The 11,933-nt window shown below is 43.8% G+C and overlaps 1 protein-coding gene across 3 annotated transcripts in view; it reads right to left on the reverse strand.

Annotated features, from left to right (window-relative positions):
* DNAJC16 (DnaJ heat shock protein family (Hsp40) member C16) overlaps positions 1–10,419 on the reverse strand; it is a 41,942-nt gene extending 31,523 nt beyond the window's left edge. The window contains exons 1-4 of one of the 3 annotated variants that reach the window (XM_047726503.1): positions 10,305–10,419; positions 8,135–8,319; positions 4,136–4,202; positions 2,358–2,697 (exon numbers count right to left, since the gene is read on the reverse strand). In XM_047726503.1, coding sequence (XP_047582459.1) covers positions 2,358–2,697; positions 4,136–4,202; positions 8,135–8,301 — 574 coding nt within the window. In that variant the 5' untranslated portion in view covers positions 8,302–8,319; positions 10,305–10,419. Of the gene's footprint in view, positions 1–2,357; positions 2,698–4,135; positions 4,203–8,134; positions 8,320–10,144; positions 10,253–10,304 lie in introns of those variants that run through there. The other 2 variants (XM_047726502.1, XM_047726504.1) reach the window with 2 other exon arrangements.
* Positions 10,420–11,933: the final 1,514 nt, after the last annotated feature.

The raw sequence follows: 11,933 nt of genomic DNA on the forward strand, positions 1-11,933 counted from the left end.
GCAGCTCTAACAGCTTCCTAAACCATGGATGTGATTAAATCACGCCGCCATGTGACAATTTTTCTTGGCTTATTACATACTGTAAAATAAAGTCCAGCTTCTCGAGCCTGGACTTTAAGGCTCCTTACTCCCTGGTCCCAGCGAGCTCTTCCTGCTTCCTCCCCCTCAGCTACACCCGAGTCACATCCTGCAACTGCCTTTCCCATGGACACTGTTTCTTTGGCTGCCTTGTTCCCTCTGTTTCCCATCCAGCTTCGAAGTACCTTGTGGGACTTCGCTAAACATAAGTCAGAAGTTGGTGCCTGCTAGTCAGTGAGTTGAAGAAAGCAGACTCATGTATTTGAAAATGATTTTTAAAAAATTATAAAATAGTGTTTAAAACAATTTTACTTTGGTAAACCAGAAAACCTGGTTTGTCAGCCATTCCCTAAGGCTTACTTTATATTTGTGTTTAATATAAATTAGAAATTAATAGATATTTTTCTCATTTAATCTTTGTATCAAATCTGGTTTGACATTATTACATTATTATATCCGTTTTAGAGATGAGGAAACGTGTGTCAAGTAATTTGTCCAAGGACACAAAGACAGTAAATGACAGAGCTCGGACATGAACACAGCCGGGGGCCCGCTGGAGCAGGACGTATGCTGACGCTGGTCTGTGTGAGTCCGAAGTCCACGGATGGGACACAGGTAAGCCCTGTGCTTCGCTCCCTCACACTGTTCACCGGGCACGTTTAACATAGAACGTTGGGGACGTGTGGGTGGCTCAGTGGGTTAAGCTTCTGCCTTCAGCTCAGGTCATGATCTCAGGGTCCTGGGATCGAGCCCTACATCGGGCTCTCTGCTCAGCGGGGAGCCTGCTTCCCCCTCTCTCTCTATGGCTGCCTCTCTGCCTACTTGTGATCTCTGTCTGTCAAATAAATGAATAAAATCTTAGAAAAAAAAATAGAATGTTGGCTCTGACCTGAGTTTGGTGTAGGCACACTGCCGTCCTAACTTACGCACTTGGTTTAATGTTTCTGTTCTGCTCCTGGGTCTGAAAGTCGGTGCCTAGACGAACGAGGTTAAAGAGGTTTCAGTATACCACCTAGTGTGGCATAAAATGCCATTACGCTTTCTGATGAAGAAGCTGTTCAACCCAGGGGCTTCCGGCTGATCTCAGCCTCTTGTTCTCTCATTATGTACCACCAACAAGCATCTGCTGACTGCCCACCATGTGCGTGACACTGTGCTAAACTTATTTCCTCATCTTCTTCCAAGATTTCTCTTCCTCTTTACTCAATCTCATGAAGGCATTTTGGCAAATTGGAGTGCTTCTGAACCACAGGTTGAAAATTTCTGTTTTAGGATAAATGAACTGATGGTTTTCATGGGTACATTCTCTCCAGAGACATCTCGGCCCTTGGTCCCTATGATTGAGTTTGGCCTTTCTTAGCTACTCAAGAAGAGGTCTGCTAATGCCTATAACACAACACACACACACACACACACACACACACACACACTTTTAATTCCAACTTTTGAGAGTCATTAAAATAAATACCCAGCCTGGATTGCTGGCATTTTCCCGGAACAAGTGGTAACTATGAACACAGGAAGGGCTAATCTATGATCCAGACTGGTAAGGCATGACCATTATGGTCATAGATGGAACTGTGGCTCTTTGCCCAAATCCATCTGTTGAAGTCCTAACCCCCAGTACTTTGGTATGTGACTGTATTTAGAGATAGGGCCTTTAAGGAAGTAATTAAGTTAAAATGAGGTAGTCAGCTTGGGCCCCGATCCAGTACGACTGGTGTCCTTGTAAGAAGAGATGAGGACACAGAAAGAGAGAGACACGAGAAATGTGCACAGAGAGACAGGAGCACGTGGGCAGGCAGGGAGAAGGTGGCCACCCGCAAGCCGTGGAGAGAGGCCTCAGAGAAAAAACAAACCTGCCAACACCTTGATCTTGGACTTCTAACCTTGAGAACTGTGAGAAAATACATTTCTGTTGGTTCGTGGTATTTTGTTAAGGCAGCCCTAGCAACTCCAAGCATCAAAACTGATGTTTGAGGGCTGCTTTGTTCAACCAATAATTCTTTAACTTCTCCTATGTATTAGTCTCCCCCAACTTGATGTTAGGAAACTATACAGAGGCTTCAAGGCTAGGTCAAGGCTTCAAATTAGTAGTACAAAATGAGAATGGCGGACACATTTCTTTCTCTGAAAATGTGTCCTTGGAAAAACCGCCAGTCATGTGAACTTTTGAGGAGAAATCTCACTGTTCCTTCTTCCCAGGAGCCCATACAATTCAAGATATAAATGTTACCTTCTTCTGTACAGACACCTTCCAGCCAATAAAATGATCTTACCCAATCCTTCCAGTTCTTGAACTACCTCTTTCCAAACAGGCTCGATGTGGATACAGCTGAAGCACCAGTCTGAGGTGATCTTGATGAGGTAAGGTTTCCTGAAGCTGTCTGGAACCACTTCATTCACGTAGTGTGAGAAGTGCAATAAATACTTCTCGTCGATGGAGTCCCGCCGCTCAGAATTAAAAGGGAAATGAAAAAAGGATTCATCGAAGTAAAAATTCTCATGGAAATGGCGGAAGCGATACTCTCGCTGTTGCTGCTGTTTCTGGTAGCCCTGGTTCTCTCCGGCATCTCCATAGTGATCATAGTTGGATCTCTTTTCTTCATTGGAAAGAATCTATAAGGAAAGCAAAAAAAAAAAAAAAAAAAAAAAAGGAAATCTATGAAATGGAAAAATTTTCACCCAAAGGACTATCCTGTGAGCAGCACAGAAGACACGGGAAGAAAAGAAACGTAAAGCTATAGCATGGTTAGACATTCCGAGAGCAGTCGCCAACATACCAGGAAACTTTTCTCTCAATAGAAACATCCAGTATTTCAAGACCAAAAGACTTCAGTCCTTGTGTTCGTCTTGCCTTTAGAGATTTTGTGTTATCAAAGTATCGACACATCAGTAAAGCAAATAAAACTTAACATAATGTTGACCATAAAAAAATGGACTAGGTCATGCCACTTAAGTTGGAGTAACTCCAACCAGGACAGGACAAGCTGCGAACACCAAAACATTGCCACAGCACCGAGTGCAGGGTCTTGCACGTGACCTTTGTTTTAACTCAGAAACAACTTCGAAGTCTAAAATTCGAGAAGCTGTTTCAGGATGAGGTTCTATTCTATGAGCCAAGCGCTGTATCTCGAAGAGTATCACCTGACACAAATCAAGGGAGCCGCGGATTTGGCTTTTGTGCACATTCCAGACCAAGCTACTTAAGCTGATGTGTTGGAAAATGGTTGAAGATCTTGTGTTTCCGCGTACCTGGAAGCTTGTGCCGCTTTAATAAATGCGGGCCCATCAGTCTTTCTTTAATGTAAGCTCTAGTACATACGCTGCTGAGATGAGCACGTGATAAAAAAGTTTCGGGGCGCCTGGGTGGCTCAGTGGGTTAAAGCCTCTGCCTTTGGTTTAGGTCACGATCCCAGGGTCCTGGGATCCAGCCCCACGTCGGGCTCTCTGCTCAGCAGGGAGACTGCTTCTCTTCCTCTCTCTCTGCCTGCCTCTCTGCCGACTTGTGATCTCTGTCAAATAAATAAAATCTTAAAAAAAAAAAGTTTCGACAAAGGAAGTAGAGACCTACGTTGAGGAATTCTGAGAATTCTGCAATTCCAATTAAAGCCTTTAAAATAGGCCACGTTTTTTTTTTAAAGAGCTGAAGAAGTATTCAGGCACCGATTTCAACATATTGGATGTGGCTAAATAGGCTTTCTTTCTTTCTTTCTTTTTTTTTTAAGATTTTTATTTATTTATTTGACAGACAGAGATCACAAGTAGGCAGAGAGGCAGGCAGAGAGAGAGAGAGGAAGAAGCAGGCTCCCTGCTGAGCAGAGAGCCCGATGCGGGACTAGATCCCAGGACCCTGAGATCATGACCTGAGCCGAAGGCAGAGGCTTAACCCACTGAGCCACCCAGGCGCCCCTAAATAGGCTTTCTTTACCATCATCTAGAAACAAGGTCAAGGACACTGGGGGTGTGTGCCCTCTCGGAGAGGTCATTACAAAACTGGCCAGTTAAAGAGTATTTTATCAAAGCTAATGGATGCATCACAAGTTTGACACGATACCTCATAAGCCTTGCTAATTTGGATGAACTTGTCTTCTGCTCCAGGATTTTTGTTTTTGTCAGGATGCCTGAAACAAAAATGGGCAGGCAGTGAGCGTGGATTCAACGTTTTACACACAATTAACATCCTGTACACACAGTTCACCACATCAGAGGCGAATGCAAGGCCATTTTGTAAGACGGTTTCTTAAAAATAAATGGTAGAAGCAATCAGTTGCTTCCCATGACCATCATAATTAAGTGAAACTTTGGAACCGGCTGTTTCTACCCAAAACGCTTCAGCGGGGCACAATTTCAAAGCGCCAGGGAGTTCGGCAGCGTCCCACAGAGGAAAGGTGTGCTGTGGGCATGTCTTTACCTGGTTCCTACACACTGCTGACGCTGGCTCCAGGCTAATGTCACTGAGCCCCAAGAGCTGACTTCTCTTCCTAGGATGGGGGCAGTTCATTCCAACGTTAGAATGTCATCTAGGAAGGGATTTCTTCTGACCAGTCAGGGAGACATAGGAAACAGCTCTTCTGACACACCGTGAACTCATTTAGTGACAACCATGTTCCAAATAGCATTTGGCTCCTGATGTTCAAATGAGAGTGTTTCAGTTTCGTTATTGCCCTGCTTGTCCCTTTTTGCCTAAGGTGGCCTTTTGCCTATAAATGGATAATGATTTCCAGGCCCCCTGTTTTTTTTTTTTTTTTTTTTTAAAGATTTTATTTATTTATTTGACAGAGAGAAATCACAAGTAGGCAGAGAGGCAGGCAGAGAGAGAGGAGGAAGCAGGCTCCCTGCTGAGCAGAAAGCCCGATGTGGGGCTCGAACCCAGGACCTGGGATCATGACCTGAGCTGAAGGCAGCGGCTTAACCCACTGAGCCACCCAGGCGCCCCAGCCAGGCCCCCTGTTTTAAGAGGTGAGAAAAATCTGTAGTTTATGCAAGGTGATTTAAATTTCTGTTAGAAATAATGTTTGCTATTTTCCATAGCCAGCAATCAACTGTATCCATTTGCGGTCATTGATTATTCTGTTATTCTGTAATATACCCGTGTTTATGCCAATTTCAGTTTTAGAGATTTTTAAAGTCCTGAAACTAGGGGCTAGGTTTTACTTCCTTAGGATCCCCCAAGACCTAAGTCAGCGTTTTATACCAACTGATTTTTCAATGTTCTTTTTGTTAAGAGACTTTAATACAGAGTGTATTCTTTACGTAATCACTTTGGCTAACTTTTAGTAAATTTCCTCTAGCAAAGGTTCAGGAAAGAGAAACCATCCACCGGGAAGCAAATGACTACTAAAAACAGCACCAAGTACATTGGAATAAAGAAAACTTATAACTTGATCAACTTAATTCTGGCAGGAACATGTTTGAATGAATTAAACCACATATTCTGATTTCTCTAAAAATAAACTGCAAATGGCTGGCTGTTGAATTTAGACATCATTCCTCCCTTAACTATCTAGTTCTTATTATGGTTATTAGTGGGAAAAAAATGTCAGCTGGGTATAATGAAAATAGTATGACTTAAGGAAACAAGATGGTGGTTCCAAAGCATGTTTCTGGATGATAAAAAAAAAAAAAAATGTTTTAAATATTCAGACTTAAGCTGAAGGCTGAAAAGAGAAAAATGATGCAATCACACAAACGAAGATTGAACATATAGAATGTGGTAGGGGAAGAAGGATTGGAAGGGGCTTTTGAGGAGACCAAACCAAAGAGAGGGCTGTGAGGGCAGCTGGGTTAGAATCACAGATCCTGACGCAGACAAAACCAAGGCCAGAGAACAGGGAGGAAACCACAAGACAGTTTCAGGTCATAAGGAATATTTTCCTAATTGCAGGACACTACCACAAGGTGGCAAACATGTAGGGAAGGAAAGAAACTACCCAATACTATTTTCAGTATGTAGGAAACATGTCACCAACCGCAATATGATACCCGTTCCTTAAACCTGGGAGTGAAGAAAATACTGCACTTGGTATCTACTGGCTGTAGAAAAAGTAATACAGAAAAGTCGTAGACAAATCGTTTTACTGTTCCAGTGACTGACCATGTTAATACTCATTTGCTTCCGATCAAACTTTAGGACGCCTTTTTCCTGGGGTGTCAGGGTGTTTATTGGGCCAGTGTAGATGATAAAAGGAAAAGCACCTATGTGAAAACTTAATTATTAGGAGAGAAACATAGTTTTTCTGAGAGGAAAAAGTGACTTGAAATGATTTCACCAAGGAAAGGGAAATGGCTCATTTCAGTGCCCATGAAGCCGTCATGAAATGAAACCAAAGGTTATAGGGATAAAACAGTGCTGTTGCCAAAACAGCAACAAGGAGTAACACAGTGAAAATACAAAGGTGAAGTAAAATGCTAGACTTTCCCTGGATGATACTCCCTATACTTCTGAGGTGATGAATGACTCCTAGAGAGAATGTAATTAAGGAAGAGAAGCATATGACTCCTTTAATTAATAGCATAACACCCTTTTCAGCTCTGGAAGACAGAAAAGTCAAAGTTGTACATTTTAATAAATCCCACACACTCAAGCGATCATTTCTGCTTTTAAAATGTTGCCAAAGGCCCGTACCCTGTCCAAAAGAATGTGGCTACCTTTCGAATTTATTGCAGATTTAGGTATTTTGCTTTAAATATAAAGAGGCGAGAGTCTGAAACAACGTGGAAAGCAATTTTGTTGCAAAGAGAGTCCCTGGAAAGAGGCCACACATAATCAGACTGTGTTTTTAGTACTGAATTCTGGATTCTCTGTGATTGGAGTTTGGTTTAAAATATTTATGTATTCAAAACACTGTATTTTAAACTACATTTTACCTTTATCGCAACCCGTTTAAAACTAAGCTCCTTCTTTCACTGAAGAATAATGGTGTCAGGCAGAGGCACACACAGAATGCAATGTCATCTGCACGTGGCAGCTTTGCTCCCGCATAACTTCCCGCCCGCCCCAACACTAACCCACTCACTCTTCCGTCTACTCAGATGGGTAAGGGATTAAAAAGTAAAAAAAGCAATCAACTACCTATTGGCACAGGTCAAGCTATGGGGCCCAGAGGCAATAAAGACTTTGTAACAGTGAGCCTAGATTTACCCCCAGGTAAGAGGGACAGCATACCTCTCTCATAGCGTAATTATAAGGTATAATTTAGATAAATAACATAGAACTGGGAGCCTAGCATGCAGTAGGTATGCGATGATCATTCCCATCCCAAACCTGCTTTTATATCTATGACTGGCTCCCCCAGCTTCTAGTCACTTGTGCCCTTCCCATCCTCTCCCCTCCTGCTGTTCCCCTCCAGCTACACAATCCAGATACTTCTATTCCTTTTGCACATCCAAAGCATTGGTGGAAAAAACTGCTGACATCTGTCTGTAGGTTTTAAATTTATTGCTTATATATATATACATATATATACACATATTATACATATATTCTTTAGCAAATACAAAACCTACCTAGGCAAAATGATGATTTTTCTACATTTCTACAAAATGATGATTTTTAAGAGTAACGTACTCGGTTCCTGAATATTGTAAAACTGAGGGCAAAAAGCTCTTACTCTAAATTTTCTTGAAAGCTTAACATAAGTAGTTTAGAAAACAGGATTGGAGGATGTTCCCTTCCGCAATGACACTTACAAAGAGTTACTTTGTGAATAACACAGCGTGGGGATGGTTACCTGACCTATGGTTGATTACATATATATTTTAAAACTAAAGCTCCCTTCTACATTAACATCAATATGCTAGCAGCATCTAGGGTAATCTTTTATGCCAAAGAATTTTTAAAGGGGGGTTTCCCAGCAACACAGGCTTTGGATCTCATCACTAAAAATTATAGAATAACATGAACATTAGTTCTCCCCAGTAAAATATTTTAGACAGATACATATTTACTGAACATAGAAACAGAGACAAATAAAAGCTAGCCATAATTTCGGCTTCATTCCCCTGCTAAAACTGCTTAGTTTATATTAAACTGCTATTTCTTTGTTTCACCTACCATTCCCGGGCGAGCTTCTTATAAGCCTTTTTAATATCAGCCTGACTGGCTGTTCGGCTGACCCCTAGGACTCTGTATGGGTCAAAATCCAACGCAGACAGAATTTGCAGGATCAGAACCAGAACTATCAAGAACTGCCAGGAAATGCTCAACTTTTTCACTTCCATTTCTCTTCCTTTCCAGAGCTGAAATGATTGAAGAGGCAATAAGTTTCAGTGGTAGAAACCTGGACAGTCTTGCTTTTTTAGGTAAAGGAATAAGATATAGAGATGAAAAACAAAACCAACAAAAGCTCTTCGGCAGGAAACGTGTCAATCTGTTTGACCAGGTCTTTTAAAATCAATCATCTTGCTACTTTTGAACATACCATACATAAGAACTATTATAGATGGAAAGATGAGCAGTAAGAATTAACAGCAACTTTCCAGACTCCTTGGGTTAGAAAAGCTTTAGAAATGACTGAAAATGAATGAGATGAAGAACTGATAAGCCAATGTGGGAAAACATACATAGGAAAATCAAGGCAACTACATCTCAAACACACTGTTTCACTTAGTCTGACAATAATACTTTAAATTTAAAAAGTAAGTGGCTTAAGAACACTTCACTGAGTACATGCTAAATAAATTCATGAGATCGTAAGATTTGCCAGGTGCAAAACTATGAAACTCAATAGCTGTGACATTCATGGGGTTAAATAAGTACAAGTAGGAAAGTGAGATACTCTTAAAAAAAGACGACGGTTATGACATTGTGTACCCCAAATCTATTCTTTCTCACCACACCCACTGGACCAAAAAAAAAAAAAAAAAAAAGAGAGACCAAAGATGAGGAAAAGCTGGTGAGAAAAAATTTAGTTTTCCATGTGAAGGGAGGTTAATGGCAAAAGCTGTAGACCAGGCAGGGTCTTCAAATGTTAAAGATCCATGTCTGGGGCGTGCCATAACTGAATTCACTGTGGGTTCAGAAAGAATCCTGGTTGGTTAATGAACAAGGTAGTGCTGTATTGCACGGACATTTACACTTCAGAAGTATGATCTTTGTTCTATCATACGTTGAGTTTTCAAGGGTCATATTTATCTTGACTTCTCATGAATTACTCAAGTTTTATGGTTCAAGTGTCTAATGTGACACCTGACTTAAGGAAGGCAAAGCTGTTAACAGCGGTGCATTTTGACAAGCGGAAGTCTCAATAGTGCCTGGGAGTGCTCACAAAATTGACCCATTTGATGGCCAATTTTTAGGACTGCATGCATACTGAGCAAAAACCCTAAACCAAATTAGTCTCTTTCTTGTTAAGGCAACCTATAACCGATTCTGTCCTATAAAACCCCGCACAGAGCGCTGAAACTCGGGAAGGTGAGGTAGCTATTGGTTAGGCACACAGGCTCTGGAACAGACTCATATTGGGATCTGTCCTCCACCACTTTATGACCTTGGGCAATTTACTTAAACTTGCAAAGCCTCAGTGTCATTCATAAACGGAGGTGAATTAATACCACCTTGAAAGGATCAACAAGGGAGTTAAATGTATGTAAAGGATTTACTGAACATAGGGTCAACAGTCAGAAAGTGATACTTATTATTTTTCCTATCACGCAGTGCAATCGCTGCCTTATTCCACCGTGTCAGTCGCCTCCAGTGAGCAGCCCGAGGCGGGGGGCTGTGAAGTTCTTTGGCTGGCAGTCTCGAGCTCCACTGACTGTGCCCGCCTCGGGGCAGAAACCACCTGCCCAACAGGTAGGCTACCGCCCGAGGCAGTATCCCCCGGTCCAGGTAGCGGCTCCAGGAGGCACGCTCCAGGTCTGAGCTCCCGCCGGAGGTCGCAACCCTCCAGGAGACGGCCGCCTCCCCCGCCGCCCACCGAGAGCCCTGGGCAGGGCCCTGTCGGCTCCCAGTTTCCCCCGGGCCCGGGGGAACCGGGAACGAGGAGGAACTGACGGGAGATCCCCGAGCCTGCCCGGCCCCGCCGCGTCCGCGGCTCCGCGCGTCACGCCGGGAAGGAGTTACCGGGAAAGGGCACCGGCCCAACCGGCTGCGGCGTCGGTGCTCCAGTTAGTCCGCCGGGCCGGGAGCCTCCGGTACGCACCAGCGCTGGCCGGGACCTGGGGAGGGGAGGGGGGCGGGAACGAGCGGGAGGGGTCACGTGACACTTAAAGGCTCGGCTCACCGAAGGCGCGGACTGAACGGGTCGACGGCTTCTACTTTGCGAATCTGTTTTGACCCTTGCTACCCGCCGTCTGCGCGTGGACCGGGCGCGGTTGCCATAGAAACGAGGCGCGCTCTTTGGCTGGATCCAAAGGGATGATCGTGACCAAAGAGGCCAAAACGTGCCTCCTAGAGAGGCAAAGTCGCGATGCATGATGGGATGCCCCAAAGCATCCCCGAGTCAGGGAGGAGTTTTCCCCTCCTACCAGGAGATGGCCCTCTTCTGGCAACAGTTGCTAGGGTGGGGAAGCAATAGCTGGTCCCTGTTCTCTTTAACCCTATTCATAGAATCCTAGAGCGTCAGAGTTGGACGGGACCTTGGGGAGCCTTTCTAGTCCGACTCCTCCTTATACTGATGGGGAGACTGAGGCCCAGAGAGAGGCAGGGACTTGCCCAACGCCTAGAATCCAGGACTCCCAAATTTACCTACCAAAGCGAGCTCCGCCTTAGAATGTACCAGGGACTGGCCTCAGCAAGGGAAAGGGATGTGTGTGTGTGTGTGGCGGGGAGGGAGAGGTGAAGTCACAGGTGAATTAGGTACACTTTCATTGAGCCAATGATATAAGTTCCTTGGGGATATAAAGATAGAGATTTCATATACCCCCGCCCTGTTTCTGTTATTTAAAAACATTTTTCTTTGCGTTTATCACCAATACACTGTATCTTTTATTTCTTTATGTTATCTTTTATATTTCTTATATTTGTTCATATTGTCATCGTCTGTCTCCTCCCACTGGAATGTAAGCTTCTAAGGGTAGGGCCTTTTATTGTGTTCACCTAGATCTTCTCGGTGCCTGCATAGACAGCATCTTAACAAATCTTAACAAATATTTGTGGAATAAACGAATGAATGGGGCTGAGGTTTTGAGACTCAGAGAATGGATTCTAAGGTGTCCGGACTTGAGTCGGGTTCAGGTCTGAATTTTGACTGCCTTATGCCTCTTACTACCTCTGGGACCTTGAACGGAGACCACTTCCCTGAGTCTGGTCTATAAGATGGGTGAAAGGAACACTTTTTGGTATATTCCTTTGGTAGGATTGTAGTCAAGTGAGATAACGCAACGTCAAGTGACTAGCACAGTGGCTGAGACTTAGCAAATGCTCAATAAACAGGAGCATTTATTTATTTATTTATTTGTTTGTTTGACAGACAGAGATCACAAGTAGAGAGGCAGGCAAAGAGAGTGGGGGAAGCGGGCTCCCTGTTGAGCAGAGAGCCCGATGCAAGGCTCCATCCCAGGACCCTGAGATCATGACCTGAGCCTAAGGCAGAGGCTTGACCCACTGAGCCACCCAGGCGCCCCAAACAGGAGCAATTATTTTTGAAATGTGGAAGTGAGCTGTACAAACTGGGAGTTCGGAGAGTAGATTTCTGCCAGTTTTGGGTGTTTTTTAATTTTTTTTTTCTTTGTAGGCGGTACTAGGGTGGGACGGAGGGCAGAGGGGGAATTTAAGACCTTGGTTGGATGAGACAGGCGAGTTTGGAACAGTAAACGACGACATCTGGGCACGGGACTGGGGCAGGAGAATTAGTTTTATCACAGGTGGGGAGGGGGCTAGAGGACACCGTACCCGCGAGGGGCTTGAATGG

The sequence above is a fragment of the Lutra lutra genome, chromosome 4 (genome assembly GCF_902655055.1).
Source record: "Lutra lutra chromosome 4, mLutLut1.2, whole genome shotgun sequence".
Classification (NCBI taxonomy): Eukaryota; Metazoa; Chordata; class Mammalia; order Carnivora; family Mustelidae; genus Lutra; species Lutra lutra.